Source organism: Staurois parvus, unplaced genomic scaffold (genome assembly GCF_062004578.1).
Source record: "Staurois parvus isolate SC_StPar_1 unplaced genomic scaffold, SC_StPar_1.0 ptg000249l, whole genome shotgun sequence".
Lineage (NCBI taxonomy): Eukaryota > Metazoa > Chordata > Amphibia > Anura > Ranidae > Staurois > Staurois parvus.
The window spans coordinates 5,979,094-6,001,203 of record NW_028318045.1 but is presented as its reverse complement, the minus strand read 5'-3'; the positions used below and the strand labels follow the sequence as shown (position 1 = coordinate 6,001,203).

The window sequence follows — 22,110 nt, the reverse complement described above, 5'->3', positions numbered from 1 at the left end:
TAATAATAATAATATTACTGCTTCTAATAATAATAAAAATAATAATAATAATAATAATAACAGGTTTGCTCTCACAGGCTTAATCTCACAGCGCCATCTAGTGTCCATTCTTCAGATGGCAGCCGGCAAGAACGTCCCACTTGCTTAGGTAAGAAAGAACATCGACTTGCTACGTGTGCCACCTAGCGGCCAGACTCATCATAACAATAATACGACTACAAGCTGCAAGGGAAGCTATCTCTTCTCCCAGACGGAAAGAATAGGCCACACAGGCAATATATCACTTCCTAAATATAAAGAACTCATATAATAATCAAGTTACAGGGTAAGAAGGTCAGTAGGGGCAAGTGGAGGTTCAGGATGTGGGGCAGGTAAGGGACCCGGAAGTAGGACGGAAGTGGCCTGATCCTGCCGGAAGTGAGGCAGCATGTGTGACAGATTCAGCGGTCCCCCTGCTGCTGATCACGTGTAGAGGAGCGATTGACCCTGGAGAGGTAAGAGACGGCAATTGATGGCAGTATACTCTCTCTCTTAGTATAACAGATTTTTTTCACATAGATACAGGAGATATATAGGATGGGGACAACCTGCAGCTATGACAAAAGCATGCTGGCGCTTGTAGTTCTCAGTACATTGTGATCTCCACCTCATACCTCCCAACTTTCTGAGATTGTAAACAGAGAAATTTTAGATGAAATCTATTTAGGCAAATGTTACGCCCTTCTGTCTTTGCTTCCAGGATAGGAAACACTTTTAGCAGAGCGGGGGAGGGTTTAATTTTGGCTGACTTCCAAAGGAGCAGGAAGTGAGGGGGAACTTCTCCAGTTGGGGGTCACCTGACAAAATGTTTAATATTATTTTCCTTTTTTCTAAATTTAAAGCTGTATTAAACCTAAAAGCAAACATTTATTACATTGTAGTTTACCATTTCTTAGATGTGACTGCATTAGTTTTTGTTTTTTTTTTAGGCTCTCTGTTTTATTTTCACATGTGATTTGGCCAGTAAGTCCATTGTTTTTTTTTCAATACAACAAGCTATTCTGCAGATGTAGCAGTTCGAGGGATGAGACAAACCATTTACCACTGACAGGGGTAAACAAAATAAAGTGCAGCGCTAATAAATAAATCCGTAAATGGATGTAAGTTCATGCGATCAATAAGTAAAGTTCAGCAAATGGCAGAGGTGATGATCTCCTAAGCGGCAGATATCTCAATAAACTTGTGACTGGAATCAATGGTAAAAGTGCGCACTCACCAAAAGCGCATGGATACTGCCCATATAAGTGTGTAACCACCAAGTAAGGATCTGTGATGGACGGATGGTGAGCTTCCTTCTAGGTAATGGTCGTCAAGCTTGGGTTAACATGAGAATCTGCTAGGTCCAGAGGTCCCCTTAAGGATAGACGGATTCTCAGCCTGTATACAGGGCTCCCTCCTCTGCTGCCACTTCCACCAGCGTCTCCTCTCTACTTCCTGCTGCTTACAATGATCAGCTTTTAGTTATGTGAAGCCTTTATCCGAAAAGAAAAACTGTTGCTGTAACTGATTATAAAGTGTAAGCTGGAGTTTGGCTTCAATTATTAGTGTATCTAAATCTGCTAGTACATCTAACACTCCTGTCCTGCCAGACTGACCATGCTGTTGGCCAAAGGTGTTTCTGTTGCTCCTTTGTCCAGAGGGTAGGCATGCTAATACAAGAAGTGTGATATTGGGCAGATCACCAGGTGAAACAGAGGGAAAAAAAATCTAATGAACCCACGACATCTAATGATTGGTAAGCTGCAATAGATTACATTTTTGGTTTTGGGTTTAATACTCAAAAAAATATATATATATATTTATAAATATAAATTGCTGCCATTACTAGTGTGTGTGTGTATATATATGTGTATGTGTGTGTGTGTATATATATATATATATATATATATATATATATATATATACACACACACACACCCTGTTCCAAATTATTATGCAAATATTTTTCTCATTTACCTAAATAATTGATGTAAATAACAGTCAGCATAATTCTCATGTTATCAACTATTAAGAGTACAATTCCAATTTTATTGAACAAACCTCCTAATGATAACAGTATTTTTGTTAAACATAAAAAACTTCCAATGCACTGTTCCAAATTATTACGCACAGTAAGTTTCAAAACACTTTATAGGTTGTAAAGAACTGAAACTTGTCATTTGTTGTGTTTGCAGCATATTTACTGAAATCAAAAGCTATTTCAATCAAACTTTTAACAACATTTTTACTTTTTAAACATTTCAACAGGTCACGTTACATTGTAACATAGGACCCCTTATTTGATAGCAGCTTCACAAGTCTTGCATCCATTGAACTTGTGAGTTTTTGGACAGTTTCTGCTTGAATTTGTTTGCAAGATGTCAGAATAGCCTCCCAGAGCTGCTGTTTGGATGTAAACTGCCTCCCACCCTCATAGATCTTTTGCTTGAGGATGCTCCAAAGGTTCTCAAAAGGATTGAGGTCAGGGGAGGATGGAGGCCACACCATGACTTTCTCTCCTTTTATCCCCATAGCAGCCATTGATGCAGAGGTATTCTTTGCTGCATGAGATGGTGCATTGTCATGCATGAAGATGATTTTATTACGGAAAGCATAGTTCTTCCTTCTGTACCAGGGAAGAAAGTGGTCAGTCATAAACTCCACATACTTTGCAGAGGTCATCTTTACACCTTCGGGACCCTAAAGGGGCCGACCAGCTCTGTTCCCATGATTCCGGCCCAAAACATGACTCCACCACCACCTTGCTGACGTCGCAGCCTTGTTGGAACAGGGTGGCTGTCCACCAACCATCCACTACTCCATCCATCTGGACCATCCAGGGTTGCACGGCACTCATCAGTGAACAGGACTGTTTGAAAATTAGTCTTCATGTATTTTTCTGCCCAATGCAGCCGTTTCTGCTTGTGAGCATTGGTTAGTGGTGGCCGAATAGAAGGGTTATGCACAGTTGCAAGACTCTGGAGGACTCTACACTTTGATGGCCGGGGGACTCCAGAGGCACCAGCAGCTTCAAATATCTGTTTGCTGGTATGTAATGGTATTTTAGCAGCTGCTCTCTTGATCCGATGCATGGATCTGGCAGAAATCTTCCTCAATGTGCCTTTATCTGCACGAACCCGTCTGTGCTCTGAATCAGCCACAGATCTCTTAATAGTGCGATGATCACGCTTACGTTTTCCTGAAATATCTAATGTTTTCATACCTCGTCCAAGGCATTGAACTGTTTCACTCTTTTCGGCAGCAGAGAGATCCTTTTTCTTCCCCATATTGCTAGAAAATGGTGCTCTGCTTAATAATGTGGAAGACCCTCCTTTAGTAGTTTTTCCTTAAATTGGGCTCACCGGCCAATCTAATTATCACAGGTGTCCGAGATTGTTTTCAGTGATCAAAAGAGCCCTGACACACAATGCCATCCATGAGTTAAACTGAAAAACAAAATATTTAATCTTTGTGACACTTAAATAGAATTTGCATAATAATTTTGGAACAGGGTGTATGTATGTGTGTGTGTGTATATGTATATATATATATATATATATATATATATATACACACACACACGCTCTCTATCTATCTAGTTTTAAAGTGACTCTGCCAGCCACCTAAAATCAAATATAAATGACAAATTTCTGCAATAGAAGAGGTGTCTGGGATTGGGGAGCACGTGACCTCCTACATATGACATTGCTGACTTCTGGGTGACCAATCACCAGGCCCAGAAACTTATTTTATTTATTACAGGTACTTATATAGCGCCGTCAATTTACGCAGCACTTTACATATATATATTGTATATTCACCTCTGTCCCTAACCCTCAAGGGGTGCACAATCTAAGGTCCCTAACGTACATTCATACACATACTAGGGCCAATTTAGACAGGATCCAATTAACCTACCAGCATGTGTTTGGAGTTGGAGGAAACTGGAGTACCCAGAGGAAACCCACGCAGGCACAGGGAGAACATGCAAACTCCAGGCAGATGGTGCCGTGGTTGTGATTCGAACCAACGACCCAAGTTCTGCCAGGTGGAAGTGCTAACCATTTAGCCACTGTGCTGCCCATCCAGGTAAATGCCAACAGTGCATACGTTGAGTGGGTAGGCAAGGGAGTGTGAGTTGGTGTGTATACTTTGCTGGTTAAGGTAACCATGATGTACTCTCACTTTTCCTTGAATAGCTTGATTTCCAAGCACAAAAACTTTCATTGAAATATATTACCAATAAAGCATATAAATGCACTTTGTGTGCGCCAAATGCCTGAACCCAGATATTTTGTAAAAGTAGCAGTGATATCATCACTCTGCTGTACATGGCCTGAGCAGAGCTGTGTAAGAGCCACAGCTGGCCACCCTACTACAGACTACACACAAATGTATAGAGGGGGAGACAAGACCAGTCACCCTGCACAAGGGGAGAGAGTAGCAGTGACCGGTCTTTATTTCAGGACTGTTCTTGCACAGAGATAAAGTTTCACGCAGGATTACTGCACAAAACTGGAAGAAATACACGAAGCACACCAAGATTCAAGTAAGAATGCCCATGCCTCTTGTATTCAGACCGTATTTGCTAATCCTGGAGTTAAACTTTAACCTCAGACATTTAATTTATACTGGCATTTGAATTACCGTACATCCTGCATTCAGTTCCATTGAAAGCCTGTCTGTACCCTGTCAGTTTGGTAATGGACTTTCCAGTAAAGTGTTTGGAGGCTGCATGTCGAAGATGTAGCTGGAGCTGGGTTACAGGCAAGTATAAACTATGACCAAACCCCTGGTGGAGAGATATAATAACAGATAAATGTTCTAAAAGTACTCTTGTCCAATTCTCTTTTAATAACTATTTCTGACAAAACCCCTCTCTCGTTTTAGGTTCTGATATTTCTTTGGTGGTGTGGTTAGCGGCAGTCAGCACAGATGTTTCGCAGTGCAGCAGCGCTGGTAGGCTCTTGCTAAGTACAAACTGACCATTGTGAGAGCTGAATTGTTAAAGTGTACTTGTTAACCCAGACTGATGGTAATAGCTTTGCTTGGGTGCATAAATAAGGATTTTTCATCCTGTGACTCAAAGCTTAGGCATTTGGTCAAGTACTTGCCGGTGGGAAGGCTCAGCCAATCTGATCCAATGCAACTGTCCTACAGAGATCAAATGCCTAAGCAGCATTGGAACTGTGTTCTGTTCCCAAAATGCTATGCAAGCTTTATCTGTTGTGCTGTCAATTGGTAGCATGTAATTAGGAAGGTGGGCACAGAATATTGACTTCTCTTTTCATATTGCTTCTGTGTCTGTTTCTGTTGCCAGGTGCTACGGCAGTCTGTAAGATTTCAGTCCAGTGAGGCAGGTATCTTGGAGAGATGTGAGTATTTTAAATCTGGGATTGTACCTCTGACTTTGCATCTCTTAACTCCTTACCACCAGTTGTACTCATATTTGTGGCAGCACAATGTGGTTATACAGTCCTGCCACATACAGTGACAGGACTGCATAACCGGATCACTGTGATAGCCAATTGCAGTAATCACTTGCAAGAGAAGCCTTCTCTATATCCCTGACAGAAAAGAACAAAGATAACATAGTTAGATCATGTTTTAACAATGAAAACCAGCGCAAACCCACATGATCAATTACATTACTCAGTTTAAAAAAACATTAATGTGCTAATAAAGTAAATTATATATAAAATATATTGATATATAAAAATTTAAAATTATAAGTCCAGTGACAAAAAAGCAAAGTGACAAAAAATCAAAAAAATCAAAAAAAAACCCAGAAAATATATATATATATATATATATATATAATTACAGTCCCGTGACAAAATTAAATCAAATTAAATTATAATATATTTTCCATTTGATTCTTCCGTGTTACTGATCCCTTCACCATCCACCAGTGCATTCTTTTTGAATAAAAAGTGGGCTATACCCCGCAAAAGAATGTGAGTGGTCTGGAGAGATTAATTTGAGGAGAAGTTACTGCGGTATCACGCTATGGTCTTTTCTTCTTCCTGATTTTCCTTTGGGGGATTCGGTGAGAGGAGTAAGCAGAAGAGGTACCTAGACATAAGAGGAAACAGCACTTGGAGGTTTCAGACAAAGTAAAGGGGGTCCAGGAGCCCTTAACAATCCTGAAAGGCGTGTGACTCACCATTATCTGGTGAGTGCGGTTAATGTTGATTTCTGCACTGGTGGATGGTGAAGGGATCAGTAACACGGAAGAATCAAATGGAAAATATATTATAATTTAATTTGATTTAATTTTGTCACGGGACTGTAATTATATATATATATATATATATATATATATTTTCTGGGTTTTTTTTTTATTTTTTTGATTTTTTGTCACTTTGCTTTTTTGTCACTGGACTTATAATTTTAAATTTTTATATATCAATAAATTTTTATATATCAATATATTTTATATATAATTTACTTTATTAGCACATTAATGTTTTTTTAAACTGAGTAATGTAATTGATCATGTGGGTTTGCGCTGGTTTTCATTGTTAAAAGTTTTTGGTCCTTTGTACCTGTGCACAGCAGCATCTCACGGGGATTTGTATGGTAAATAGGAAGTCCTGAGCGCTGAGGTTTTGTTTTTTTACATAGTTAGATCATGGCTTGGCCTAGGTCGCTGTCAGTGCCGGTTCACATATATGCAGATCGGATGTGGTTTGAACCGCATCCAATCCGCATGACATGTGAAATAACATTGCTTCCTATGGTGCCTGTTCTCATACTGTATTTCTGTTGCACTGGCAGTGCGGATTCAGTGCAAATCAAAAAGAGTCCTGTCCAATTTCTGAGCAGTGCAGTCCAGTTCAGGTGTGGATTACAGGCTTCTATGGGAACTGATTCAAAACTGTACATGTCATCAGTTGTGAACAGGATAAAATCCTGACCTGAATCTGATCTAAACCTAACCTGAACCGCTGACTCCTGTGTTTTTTAGATATGAAAACAGAGCTGCAATCCGCACCGCACATGTGTGAATCCACACTCCGTGTTAGCATTGTGGTCAGTGTGTTTTAGGTACAGTCAAAAATATTGGCACCCCTGCATTTCTGTCAGACAGTGGACTCCCAGAAAATTGCTGCAATTACAAACGTTGAGGTAATCTCATGTTATTTTGTTTGTTTGTATTGGTATGACACAAAAAAAGTAGAGAAACAAAAAGCCAAATCTGACACATTCCACCCAAACCCCCAAAAATGGACTGGACAAAATTGTTGGCACCTTCTCAATTTAATATTTGGTAGCACACCTCTTGGAAAGAAATGCCTGAAATCAGTCGCTTCCTGTAACCATCAGTGAGTTTCCTACACCTCTCTACTGGAATTTTGGACCACTCTTCTTTTGCCAACTGCTCCAGGTCTCTCAGGTTGGAAGGGTTCCTTTTCCCAACTGCTGTTCTGAGATCTCTCCACAGGTGATCTATGGGATTGATATCTGGACTCATTGCTGGCCAGTTCAGTACTCTCCAGAGCTTTGTCTTAAACCATTTCTGAGTGCTTTTTGATGTGTGCTTTGGGTCGTTGTCCTTCTGTAAGACCCATGACTTCTGACGGATACCCAACTTTCTGACACTGGGCCCTATATTGCACCCAGAATTCTTTGGTAGTCTTCGTAATGCCATGCACATGGTCAAGACATCCAGTGCTTGAAGCAGCAAAGCAACCCCAAAACATCAGTGAACCTCCACCATGTTTGACTGTAGGGACTGTATTCTTTTCTTTAAAGGCCTCATTGCTTTTCCTGAAAACAGTAGAATGATGGGCTTTACCAAAAGCTGTAACTTTGTTTCATCTGTCTACAGCACATTCTCCCAAAAGGATTTAGGTAACTTTTGGCAAACTCCAATCTGGTTTTTTATGTTTCTGTGTCAGCAGTGGGGTCCTCCTGGGTCTCCTATCATAGCGTTCCTTTTCATTCAGATTGCAACATATAGTGCAAGCTAACACAGTTGTACCCTGTGCCTGAAGGTCAGCTTGAATTTTTCTTTAAGTTGATCAGAGTTCTTTATCCACCATTCAAACAATCTTTCATTGCAATCTTTGATCAATTTTTCTCTTTCGTCCACATCCAGGGAGATTAGCTACAGTGCCATGAGCTGTAAACATATTGACAGTGTTGCACACAGTGGACACAAGAACATTAAGATCTCTGGAGATGGACTTGTAACTTTGAGATTCTCTATACTTTTTCACAGTTTTTGTTCTCAAATCCTCAGACAATTCTTTTCTGCTCCCTTTCTCTTCTCCATGCTCCATGTGACACACAGAGACACACAACAGAAAGGTTGAGTCAATTTTTTCACCATTTTAACTGGTTGCCAGTGTGATTTCTATATTGTCAGCACCTGTTAATTGATGCAGGAAAATTTTATTACAAATTACAGGAGCATCACAAGCTTGGAATGCATTTATTTTGAACTTTCAGAAGATGCCAATAATTTTTCCAGTCCATTTTTGGAGTTTTAGGTGGAATGTCTGATTTGACTTTTTGTTTCTCCACTTCTTTGTGTCATACCAATACAAACAAAAGAAATAAACATGAAAATGCCTAAACATTTGTAATTGCATTAATTTTCTGGGCCAAGTGGTGCATTATCTGAAAGAAATGCAGGGGTGCCAATATTTTTGGCCATGACTGTAGGATGAAAAAAATGCATACTGTTGTTTCTGGGTCCTACTACTGGTACAAACAATAAATAACTTACATGCAGTATATCTGGTATACCCATGCATGTCAGTAGGAGAATTTATTTTGGGTTGGTTTTTTTGGTGGTAGTTCATGGTAATGGTGAACATTTGTAGCTAACTTTTAAAAATGGTGTATTTTACTATCCAAGGTTTTCACATACTAAATTTGCTACTTATTGGATTTTTTGTACATGTGAAAGCAATAAACAACATCTTTAAAACACAATCTTTAAAAAAAAATGCAAAACTGGGTTAAGACATTAAGGTTAGTTTTTTTGCCTTTTGTCATTAACAGGTTAATATTGAAGCCAGTCATACATGGTTCGAAATTCAGCCAGTTCAGCAGGGACTGGCCGAAATTCGATCCATGTGTATGGGCAGGCTGGTTGTACTGAAGTCTCCATTCATCAATCAACTTAGGTACAAGCAGCCTGCCACCATGATGAAGAGAGCAGTGCTCATATAAGAACGTCAGTGCCCCTCTCTACATCAATACACTGGGAGTGAAGAACGCTGTTCTGGGCCCAATATGTCTTATATTCACAGTATGTCCTCAGTCTTCCAAGTTCAATTATGCTGAAAACTGAGGAAATCTGGTGGTGTAAAAAAGTGTTGCAGTGGACTGCTCCGTTTGTTTTTTCTATTTTGAGCAGTTGCTAGACCATACCACAAAAACCTAACCAAAGCCAAATGCTCTGTAATGAAAGAGTCCTCTAGTAATAATATTTGCTCTCCCAAAAGTGCACATGGAACCTCTGACACCCCTATGTATTCTGTAGGAATAATCTACTATTTCACACCAGCTTTTTATGAGATCATGAGCCACATTACAGCAGAAGACTAAAGAAAATCACTCTAATATGGAAAAGTTGTTCTCTGAATTTTTTGCCCAACACAATATGGAATATATTTAAAGGAATTTTAAAAAATCCAGCAGAGTCTGGTTTTGTCATTATTAGAAGCATATAATACAGCAGAAGTTCAGTCAACTTGGTACTGAGCACCTATCTAGAGGTTGCTGGAAACTGTATCAGTGTGATGGGAAATCCATATGTGGCTCCCAAGGCACTCAATAGAAATAGTGGGCCCATGGGACTAATACAGTAATGGGTCTTGTAGAAACACAACAATAAAATTCCATAAAAACACCAAGTGACCAGGGGCGGACTGACCATTTGAAAACTCGGGCACTGCCCGAGGGCCCGGGGTCAGTAGGGGGCCCCATGAGATGCCCCTGGTACCTTTTTCATAGGATTTTTTGAGTTTGGGCAAGGACACAGGGACCCCATGAACCCCTAATGCCCGGGGGCCCCATGAGTTGTCAGTCCGCCCCTGCAAGTGACTCATTTATATTTTCTACTGTAAGGAAAAAACCAAATGTGGCATCAAGCAAGCAACTAATTCTGTTTCCTTCTTGAATTCAGTTGTCTGCTGTAGGCAGTACCGACACTGTATGTGACTATGGCTGGCTCTTAATGATCCTCTTTCATTCTTCTCTTTCAGCCGTGAACAGGGTGCAGATTCTGGGCCGTGTAGGCCAGGACCCAGTAATGAGACAAGCAGAGAGCAAGAACCCAGTCACCATATTCTCTGTGGCTACTAATGAAATGTGGCGGGCAGGTGAAAGCGAGATATACCAGACTAGTGAGTATGCTCTTGTTTGATTTATGCAGATTGATTCTAAACAGCAGGCTTGTCCAACCTGCGGCCCAACACAAAATCTCAAACTTTCTCAAAAATGTTGATTTTCTTTTTTTGGGAATTTTTGGTAAAAATGCATTTACATTTAGCAAACATGTGGCTGAAGAAACATTTGACGTTGTATCTTTACTGGCATTTTATCTTCACAAGAAAAATCTCCCACTCTTCACAATCACGCCTTATTCATGTCATCATTTTTCGGCAGCAACTATATTTGTGAGCAACTATTTTCAAAAACGAAGCACATTACGGGCAAAATTTGAAAAAAAAAAAAATCTGATGAGCACCTTGAGTATTAACTGAGAATTACTACTAGGCCCCTGCTCTAGAAACTTGGAGGAGGGGGGAGGGGGTGGAGCCTGTACATGGCGGCACAGTAGAGCGGGGAATAGGAACTCTCCGATAGCCTCCCCCCACCTACCCTCCCTAAAGTGTCCCAAGGTCTAACTAGCTGTGTCGGAGAGCTGCTGGAGAACCAACCTGGAGAGAGGAGAGATCCCGGCGGGGTTGCGGTGGTCTGTCTGGGAGCGGAGAGTCGAGCCTGCCCTCCTCCTTAGGTCTGCCCGCGGTAATCCCGTGTGTGGGTTGCCGAGCGACAAGGAGGAGTGGCGTTACCACGTGGGCTGCCACGGTGGACAGCTGGGAGAGGAAGATACCGGCCGGCGTTCTAGGAGACAGGAGAAGCGCCGACAGTCAAGGCAAAGCGGCCCCCAGGGAAAATCTCGGAATACAAAGAGGAGCAAGAGACCAAAGGGAACCCCCTGGAAGAGGAGGATACGGCTGCAGGAGACAGGGCAATCCAGGACTGCAATTGGGAAGCTGCTCCATAGAGGAGGGTGAGTGAGAGCTGCTGGTCTCCATATATGAAAGCTTGTCAGACTGTGTTAAAAGCCACTTGATATCCAGCATAGGAAACAAGAAGGGGGTTCCCAGAGGGGGTGTGAAGGACTGTAAGAAAGAAGCGACAGCTTAAGAATATACCCCAGAGTCTCAAAAAAAAAACTTTTAAAACCTTATATGTGACATGAAAGGAAAAAATAGTAAAGGAAATATGCCTAAGAACTCCCAAACTGGAACGATAAAAAAATACACGTCGCAGGGTAAATTGACTCCAGTAAAATCCCAGGAAATAAGTGATAGGAGTGAATTGGAAATAACCTTAGATAATAGTATAAGATCTTCCCTGGGAGCAGTTAATAATAGCCAACAAACACTGGAAGATATGGAGATGGGAGAAACTGAAAAAGAAATGCAATTACCAAATAAAAAGGAAATGGCGGAGATGTTTAAAAACTTGGAAAAATCCATAAAGCAAGAGATTGGGATAATTCGGAAGGAATTGGGACAGTTGTTAACTAGAGTGGAAGAAACGGAGGAAACCGTTAAATACCACACCCAAATTATCCCAAAATTAGAGAAAGTGATAATAGATACTCGGAAGGAACAAAAAAGATTGCTTTATATGATGGAAGATCAAGAAAATAGGGATAGGAGAAATAATATTAGAATAAGAGGAGTCCCAGAGCTGCTACAGGGGGAAGATTTAAAGGAGACCACAGGAAAAATTTTGAACTCCATAATGGAAAGAGCTGATGCGGAGATATTTAAATTGGATGGGGTCTACAGGATAGGAAGGATCCAACAAGAAAAAGGCCCAGAAAAATCAAGAGATATAATTGTCCAATTCCATAATTCTAGAGATAAAGATGAGATATGGAAGAAGATTAAAGGAAGAACAAATATTAAATATGGAGGGAAAAATATTCAAATCTTTGCAGACATAGCAGCCGAGACATTGAGAAGAAAGAGGTCATTGAAACCATTATTGGAATTGTTGAAGAAACAGAACGTGCAATATAGATGGGGTCGTTCAGTATGTTTAATCGGTTGGAAAGATGGAGTCACAGCTTTTTTGAGATCTCCTGAAGATATGAAAGACTTCTGTAATAAATTTGAACTGCAAAGAATAGAGATCCCTGGTTGGGAAGAGGAGGAGGGAGAGTCATATATGCTGGGAAAAGAGGAATGGCAGCTAGTTAGAAGAGAAAATAGAGAGTATATAGATTGAGGGACACAGGGGAGGAGGGGGGGAAGGTGAGCAGTACATGGACGGAGCTGAACCCCCAGGTTGGAATCAAAAGTGGGATCTTTTCCACGAATGATTCATAGGCAAATAAAAAGCCTAACAGGGGAGAGGGGGTGGGGGCCTTGGGGGATGGGTGGGGGGAGGGGGGGGGGTGGATGGGAGGGAGAGAACTAGGGTGGGAGGGGGGAGAGGGAGTTTTAAAAACTGACATCTTGTATGAGAGAAAAGATACAGGGAAGGGGAAGAGGAAAAGGAAATGGCAAAATAGGAAGAAGACAAATAAAATATGGAGGAAATACGGTTTGTAACCCATAATGTAAATGGATTAAATTGCCCAGGTAAAAGATTTAGACTATACAGAGAACTACAACATAGAGAGGCCTCAGTTGTTTTTTTGCAGGAAACACATCTGGAGTTAAAAAAAAAAACATTAGGCTGAACTCTAGACAACACCCGACATGGTATTATGCAGATTCCCCAGTTAAGAGAGCGAAGGGTGTGGCTATAGGATTTGCAAAAACCGTTAGGTTTAAGCTGGAAGATAGAAAGACGGACCCGGAGGGGAGGTTTTTGTTCTTGAAAGGTAAACTGCAGGACATAGAATGTACGCTCGCAAACATATATTGCCCTAACAGGAAGCCGGAAATGTTTTTGAAAGGGGTTATGAGAAGATTGATGGACTTTGGAAAGGGATATTTAATAGTGGCGGGAGACTTTAACATATGTATGGATCCACAAATTGATACAACATCTGCAGTGCAGAGAGGGCAAAACAGGTCCTTGGGACTATTGAAAAGAGCGATAAAAGAGTGCCAATTGGTGGATAGCTGGAGAATTGTCAACATGAGAGATAGAGATTACACGTTTTTCTCTAGTGTACATAGGACATACTCTAGACTGGACTATATATTGGTGGACCATCGACTCATTGAGGATTTGGTTAGGGTAAAAATAGAAGCAATAACTTTTTCAGATCATGCACCTGTAGTAATGAAATTAAGATGGGGAGGGAAGGTGCTAGGAGGCATGTCATGGAGGTTGAATGAGGCACTCCTCATGGACCAAGATACCGACAGGAAGATCAGGGAGGAGATAAAGAGGTTCTTTGAGGAAAATGAAACTGGGGATGTATCACTAGCTACAGTGTGGGAGGCACATAAAGCATATATAAGAGGAATCCTTATTGCGATTGGGGCAAGGAAAAAAAGGGAAAGGCGAGAGAAGATTAGTGGGCTTTTGAAGGAAATAGCTGAGATGGAACTCCTACATAAAAATAACATAAGGAAAGAGATAGAGCAAAGAGTGATAAAAAAGAGGGAAGAACTTGAGAAAGTAATGGAGGAGGAAAAAATGAGAACTTTTAATAAGATCATTGGGGAAAGATATAGATGGGGAGATAGATCGGGAAAATACCTGATGAGAGCCTTGAGGAGAAAGAAGAATAGGAACTATATAGATAAAATAAAAAACTGCAAGGGAGAGTTAGTCCATTCAACCAAAGACATTGCAATGGTATTTAAAGATTATTACAGTAAATTATATAATATTGATCCCAAGGATGCTATAAATAAAGATAAAATGGTAAATATTGAAAAAAGAAGGGATTACTTGAGAAATGCAGGATTGCCAAAATTAAGTGAAGAACTACTAAATTCCTTAGAATCTGAAATTACACAGGAAGAATTAAAAATAGCATTAAAAAACGTTATGACGGGAAAAAGCCCTGGCCCAGACGGGTATACCGTGAGGTATTATAAAAAATATAGTGACCTACTTTTACCTAAGTTAAAGATATATATGGAGGCGTTGGGAGGAGAGATGGAGATAAGACAGGAATCCCTTCTGGCACAGGTGGTTCTAATACATAAGGAAGGTAAAGATGTCACCCAATGTTCAAGTTACAAACCGATATCGCTATTAAACATAGATACGAAGCTGTATGCAAAAGTACTGGCGAATAGGTTAAAAGATTTGATGCCAGATTGGATTCATGGAGACCAGGTGGGCTATGTTAGAGGAAGAGAGGGTCGAGATAACGGGTTGAGATCACTGTTGCTTATACAGAAAAGTAAAACGGAAAAAAATCCAGTAGTGCTGCTCTCGATAGATGCGGAGAAGGCGTTTGACAGGGTCAACTGGAGTTTCATGATGGACACACTGGAGGTCCTAGGATTGGGTATTAGGATGAGAAAGTGGATTGGAAAGTTATATAAAGGACCGACCGCGACGGTAATGGTAAATGGAGAGAGATCAGAGACTTTTTTGATGTCAAATGGAACTAGACAGGGCTGCCCACTCTCCCCACTGTTGTTTGTTCTATCATTGGAACCCTTGTTATCAACAATTAGGAAAAACATAGATATAAGGGGAATTAAGGTTGGAAAGACAGAACACAAGATAGCCGCCTTTGCGGACGATTTATTATTCTATGTAGGAAACCCTAGAATAACACTTCCTAACCTAATGAAATCACTGAAGGAATATGGGGAGATGTCAAATCTAAAAATTAACCCGAGCAAAACAGAGATATTAAATATAAATCTTCCAAAGAGTGAAAAAGAAATGATACAGAGAGAATTTCCTTTTATATGGAAAGATAGAGAAATAAAGTACCTAGGAGTAAAACTTACCCCCTCACAGAAAAATCTTTATAAAGCGAATTATATCCCATTGTTAAACGAAATTAGGGAGGAACTGAAGAAAATTGGTGGAGGAAACCCTTCTTGGTTAGGTCGTATTAACCTGATAAAAATGGTAATTGTCCCTAAGATACTGTATAAATTTCAGATGATTCCCATTAATCTTCCAGAGGAGTATTTTAGGTCAATCAAGCGAATGGTAACAAACTATATATGGAAAAATAAAAAACCTAGGATATCATATGAAGTGCTAAGCAGAAATAAAGAAAAAGGGGGGTTGGGAGTACCGGATTTTAAAATATACCATAGGGCAGTCATCTTAGCAAGAATTTTTGACTGGACACATAACTTAAAAAGTAGACAGTGGGTCACAATTGAAAATACACTTAGTAGAAAGGATTTGAGTAGGAGTATATGGGTGCCACCACAGTTTACAGAATTAGAGGAGAGCACGAGTATATACACAAGGATTGTAATAAGGGAGTGGGATAAAATGCACAGCCAGAGGAAGTGGGACTTTAATTCACTGTTGATGCCACTGAGAAATTCAGAGTTTTTTTCCCCCAGGTAAAGAGGAAATTACAGGTAGATGGATAATGAAGGAAGACGTTCAGTTGAGAGAAGTAATGGAGGGGGTAAACTTAAGAACACTGGAGGATTTAAAAAGGGAAGAGGGAAAGATTTTCACTAGGATAGATATATGGAGGTACAATCAATTGAAACAATTTGTGGAGAAATTGACAAAGCCCCTTAGAACTAGGAAAGAGTGGAATGAAGTTGAGAAATACTTAGAAGCTCGAGGGGATGGGAAACACAGCACTGCTAAAGCATATAAAGCACTCACGGATTTAGATAGTAAGTTTAAATTAAAGTATATAGAAAAATGGGAAAGGGATTTAGGAGTGGAGTGGGAAGAGCACACACAGAGGAAAATATATAGAATGGTACACGAAAATATTAGCATGCGTGAGGTGGAAATGAATTTTAAATGTTTGACAAGGTGGTATGTTACACCGGTGATAGAGCACAAGATGAGTGAGGAGAAGCAACCTTGGTGTTGGAGAGGGTGTGGAGGGTTGGGCACGATGTATCACATATGGTGGGAATGCACAAAAATACAAGAATATTGGAGAAAAGTTATAAATCAAATTAGGATTATTACTGGAATGGAGATCGGACTGGACCCTGAAACCTGCCTTTTTCATAATTCAATAATTGGGAATAAATGTAAAGAGCTAGGTATATGGTGCTACCTAAATGCAGCAAAAAGTTTGATTCCTAGGTTCTGGCGCAAAGTTGAGGCACCGAGAGAAAAGGATTGGATGATTAGGGTGGACCAGATTGCTAGATTGGAAAAACTTTATTATATACAGGAAGATAGAATGGTGGCATATTATACAAAATGGGAGAAATGGGAGGAGTTTAAGCTAAAGGTAAAAGAAGGTACTTAGTAAATAAATGTAAAGAAAAGAGAAGGAGAGAATGAGAGGAGAGGAGGGAAAGAGTGGAAAGGAAGAAGAGGAAGGAGAGAAAATATAGTAATTGGTCACTTTCGTTTCCTTCCTTCAATCCTTTGTATCCAGAGGATGGGAGATGTTAGTCAAGTAGATAGATGTCAGGGGTTTAAAAGAAATGGGGGGGGGGGGGTGGAGGGTGGGTCGAAAGGATGGGGAGAAAAAGACCTGAGATTTTGTTATGATGTATTTTTTTATTGTGGAATTTTGTATTGGTTTATTTGAAATTGAATAAATATTTATAAAAAATAAAAAAAAAAAGAATTACTACTACATCTTTCGAACCAGATATTGATTAGTTAATCAGGCACGTGGGTTACATAAAAAAAAAGTCTTTTGCCACATCCTGGCAACAGTTTTAAAGAGTAGAGGTATGCCTCAATTTTTATTTATTTAGCAAGTAGTTTGCTGTGCAGCCAGTTACAAGTCAGAAAGGAAAAGTACCATATTTTTCGCTCCATAAGACGCACTTTTTTCCCCCCAAAAAAGGGGGGGAAATGTCAGTGCATCATATGGAGCGTCCGGTCCGGTTTTCCCACCGCCACCGTGTTAGAATACCAGGCCGCCCGCTCGTCTCTTCTCTGCAGCAGAAACGTACCTGTTCCTCGGTCCAGCGCTGTACAGTCTTCCGGCACCGGCATCTTTAGTGTGGGCACCCGGCTGTGACAGCCGGGTGCCCACTGCGCTTGCGCGAGAAGCGCTGCGCTTTGTGAATGGTACGGCGTCTTCTGAGACACAACAGTTCCCAGAAGACTCAGGACCAATCACAAAGTGCAGCGCTTCTCGCGCATGTGCAGTGGGCACCCGGCTGTCAGCAGGGTGCTCACACTAAAGGGAGGACAACTCCACGGAAGTGGGAGCGGGTACCTTTCAAATTCAGGTACCCGTTCCCCCTCCCTCCCCAAAGGTCCACAGTCTCTTGGTCATCCCCTGTACTGTCCGCAGTCCCTGGTCATCCCCTGTACTGTCTGCAGTCCCTGGTCATCCCCTGTACTGTCTGCAGTCTCTGGTCATCCCCTGTACTGTCCGCAGTCTCTGGTCATCCCCTGTACTGTCCGCAGTCTCTGGTCATCCCCTGTACTGTCCGCAGTCTCTGGTCATCCCCTGTACTGTCCGCAGTCTCTGGTCATCCCCTGTACTGTCCGCAGTCTCTGGTCATCCCCTGTACTGTCCGCAGTCTCTGGTCATCCCCTGTACTGTCCGCAGTCTCTGGTCATCCCCTGTACTGTCCGCAGTCTCTGGTCATCCCCTGTACTGTCCGCAGTCTCTGGTCATCCCCTGTACTGTCCGCAGTCTCTGGTCATCCCCTGTACTGTCCGCAGTCTCTGGTCATCCCCTGTACTGTCCGCAGTCTCTGGTCATCCCCTGTACTGTCCGCAGTCTCTGGTCATCCCCTGTACTGTCCGCAGTCTCTGGTCATCCCCTGTACTGTCCTCAGTCTCTGGTCATCCCCTGTACTGTCCGCAGTCTCTGGTCATCCCCTGTACTGTCCGCAGTCTCTGGTCATCCCCTGTACTGTGTCTGCAGTCTCTGGTCATCCCCTGTACTGTGTCTGCAGTCTCTGGTCATCCCCTGTACTGTGTCTGCAGTCTCTGGTCATCTCCTGTACTGTCCGCAGTCTCTGGTCATTCCCTGTACTGTCCGCAGTCTCTGGTCATCCCCTGTACTGTCCGCAGTCTCTGGTCATCCCCTGTACTGTCCGCAGTCTCTGGTCATCCCCTGTACTGTCCGCAGTCTCTGGTCATCCCCTGTACTGTCCGCAGTCTCTGGTCATCCCCTGTACTGTCCGCAGTCTCTGGTCATCCCCTGTACTGTCCGCAGTCTCTGGTCATCCCCTGTACTGTCCGCAGTCTCTGGTCATCCCCTGTACTGTCCGCAGTCTCTGGTCATCCCCTGTACTGTCCGCAGTCTCTGGTCATCCCCTGTACTGTCCGCAGTCTCTGGTCATCCCCTGTACTGTCCGCAGTCTCTGGTCATCCCCTGTACTGTCCGCAGTCTCTAATCATCCCCTGTACTGTTCGCAGTCTCTGGTCATCCCCTGTACTGTCCGCAGTCTCTGGTCATCCCCTGTACTGTCCGCAGTCTCTGGTCATCCCCTGTACTGTCCGCAGTCTCTGGTCATCCCCTGTACTGTCCGCAGTCTCTGGTCATCCCCTGTACTGTCCGCAGTCTCTGGTCATCCCCTGTACTGTCCGCAGTCTCTGGTCATCCCCTGTACTGTCCGCAGTCTCTGGTCATCCCCTGTACTGTCCGCAGTCTCTGGTCATCCCCTGTACTGTCCGCAGTCTCTGGTCATCCCCTGTACTGTCCGCAGTCTCTGGTCATCCCCTGTACTGTCCGCAGTCTCTGGTCATCCCCTGTACTGTCCGCAGTCTCTGGTCATCCCCTGTACTGTCCTCAGTCTCTGGTCATCCCCTGTACTGTCCGCTTTCTCTGGTCATCTCCTGTACTGTGTCTGCTTTCTCTGGTCATCTCCTGTACTGTGTCTGCTTTCTCTGGTCATCTCCTGTACTGTGTCTGCAGTCTCTGGTCATCTCCTGTACTGTGTCTGCAGTCTCTGGTCATCTCCTGTACTGTGTCTGCAGTCTCTGGTCATCTCCTGCAGTCTCTGGTCATCTCCTGTACTGTGCCTGCAGTCTCTGGTCATCTCCTGTACTGTGCCTGCAGTCTCTGGTCATCTCCTGTACTGTGCCTGCAGTCTCTGGTCATCTCCTGTACTGTGTCTGCAGTCTCTGGTCATCTCCTGTACTGTGTCTGCAGTCTCTGGTCATCTCCTGTACTGCGTCTGCAGTCTCTGGTCATCTCCTGTACTGCGTCCGCAGTCTCTGGTCATCCCCTGTACTGTCCGCTTTCTCTGGTCATCTCCTGTACTGTGTCTGCTTTCTCTGGTCATCTCCTGTACTGTGTCTGCTTTCTCTGGTCATCTCCTGTACTGTGTCTGCAGTCTCTGGTCATCTCCTGTACTGTGTCTGCAGTCTCTGGTCATCTCCTGTACTGTGTCTGCAGTCTCTGGTCATCTCCTGCAGTCTCTGGTCATATCCTGTACTGTGCCTGCAGTCTCTGGTCATCTCCTGTACTGTGCCTGCAGTCTCTGGTCATCTCCTGTACTGTGCCTGCAGTCTCTGGTCATCTCCTGTACTGTGTCTGCAGTCTCTGGTCATCTCCTGTACTGTGTCTGCAGTCTCTGGTCATCTCCTGTACTGCGTCTGCAGTCTCTGGTCATCTCCTGTACTGTGTCCGCAGTCTCTGGTCATCTCCTGTACTGTGTCCGCAGTCTCTGGTCATCCTCTGTACTGTGTCTGCAGTCTCTGATCATCCTCTGTACTGTGTCTGCAGTCTCTGGTCATCTCCTGTACTGTGTCCGCAGTCTCTGGTCATCCCCTGTACTGTGTCCGCAGTCTCTGGTCATCTCCTGTATTGAGTCTGTAGTCTCTGGTCATCTCCTGTACTATGTCTGCAATCCATTGGTTCGGAATATTTTTTTTCTTGTTTTTCTCCTCTAAAACCTAGGTGCGTCTTATGGAGCGAAAAATACGGTAGTATTTTATATAGTAATGTGAATTCATGAACATTGTTGTAAAGGGGCAACATGCGTCTTTCAGCTTAAAACCAGAGTTTTTCAGTGGCTTGAAGCTCTATTTAATGCATATTTCTTATGCTTTGTACCACATGTTTCTTGATGTGGTGAAACTTACATCCTTTCTTCTCTTCAGGTGGAGACATCAACCAGAAGACAACTTGGCATCGGGTATCTGTCTTTCGGCCTGGCCTTCGGGATGTAGCCTATCAGTACATCAAGAAAGGGTAAGCTTGTGTGTTTGAATTAGGCATTTGGCTTTGGAATATAGAATGGTTTATGGAAGGGCTTGGTGGTTCAAGACAAGTTAGTTTTATTTTTTCCCTTTTGCCTCCCCAATTTCCTATTGGCTAATGCCCAAGCTACACATTATAGACAAAAGTGTTTAGGCACCTGAGTCTTGTCATTCTAGGACAGAAAGTGTGTTAATGGAACAATCACCAGGTAAAGCTGTAAAAAAGAAATCTAATGCAGCTACAACATCGAAGAACTATTACAATGTATTACATTTTTGTCCTAAAGGTTTAGATACACATTTAGAAACATTTTTTTTTCTTTGTGCTCACCAAAAAACCTCAAGCAAAAGTCAATGGCTGTTTACAAAAGAAAAAAAAAACGTGTGATCGCCCTGTCAGCGCTTGCCTGGTAATAGAATGAGAAATTAATTTCTTTTGATTTAATTAAGGGTTCGCGTGTACGTGGAAGGCAAGATCGATTATGGAGAATACACAGACAAAAACAATGTACGCAGACAGGCCACCACCATCATTGCAGGTAAGGAGATCCTGGACTAGGACTGAAAACTTTTCCAGATTTTAGAACAAGTCCTGTGTACAAGGCAAACAATGTTCATGGACACAATGACAGGCAATGTACAAGTCAGTTACCAGTGGGAGCAGCAGACGATAAATGGTAGAATAGGTAAGAGAGGAATACATGTGCTGTGCCAGCTCCATAAAGACATTGTTTGATGTGGAGGAAATTGAGTGGTCTGTGCATATCCCTGACCTCAACCCTACTGAACATTGATGAATAATGAAATTGGATGCCAATTTTGAGCCAGGTCTTCTCATCCAACATCGGTACTTGACCTCACAAGTGCTCTTTTGACTGAATAGGCACAAATTCCAACACACACTCCAAAATCCCATAGAAAGGTTTCTCAGAGGAGTAAAGGCTGTTATAACCACGAAAGAGGGCTAAAGACATAAAGCCCATGGTTCTAGAACGGGATATTCAACCAGCTCACATAGGTGGTGACAGTCAGGTGTTTCCAAACCGGTCACCATATAGTGTATGTTAGATCAGATTGCAGTATCAAATACAGTTAAAAAGCTAGAGGTTTTTCATGCATTCTATGCATGAAGGTAAAAAAAAATCTTCTTTGTGAAGATTCCCCCATCAATACTTACCTGAGCCCGATCTCAGTTCAGAAATGTGCACAAGAGCAGCTCTCTCCATCCTTATTGCCCCAGAGGCAGCAGGTGGACACACAGAGCAGGGCTTGGGAGAAAGTACGCATGAGTGCCCCCTTAACAAGCGACTTGCTATGAGGGCACTCGAGGGGGAGAAAGAGCCCGGAGGGTCGGGGCAGCTCTGTGGAAAACTTATTGCACAGAGCAAGTGTGAGTATAGATAGATAGGACTTTATTGTCATTGAATACATACAATGAAATTTATCAAGGTACTCTTTATAACTGCAATTTAAAAAAAAAAATTCTCAACACAAACATACATACATACATACATACATACATACACTCACATATCTGTTCTTAAATATCACAAAATATAAAATATTTTTAAAGTAAACTTTCACATAAAAATTCCTAAAACTCTGTACCTGGTGGAATTA

The 22,110-nt window shown here is 42.2% G+C and overlaps 1 protein-coding gene across 1 annotated transcript in view; it reads left to right on the top strand.

The window, feature by feature from the left end:
- Positions 1 to 378: 378 nt before the first annotated feature.
- The window catches only part of SSBP1 (single stranded DNA binding protein 1), a 36,010-nt gene continuing 14,278 nt past the window's right edge, over positions 379 to 22,110 (top strand). The window contains exons 1-6 of the mRNA XM_089680697.1: positions 379 to 494; positions 4,909 to 4,977; positions 5,339 to 5,393; positions 10,242 to 10,382; positions 20,392 to 20,482; positions 20,941 to 21,029. Coding sequence (XP_089536823.1) covers positions 4,954 to 4,977; positions 5,339 to 5,393; positions 10,242 to 10,382; positions 20,392 to 20,482; positions 20,941 to 21,029 — 400 coding nt within the window. The 5' untranslated portion in view covers positions 379 to 494; positions 4,909 to 4,953. The remainder of the gene's footprint in view (positions 495 to 4,908; positions 4,978 to 5,338; positions 5,394 to 10,241; positions 10,383 to 20,391; positions 20,483 to 20,940; positions 21,030 to 22,110) is intronic.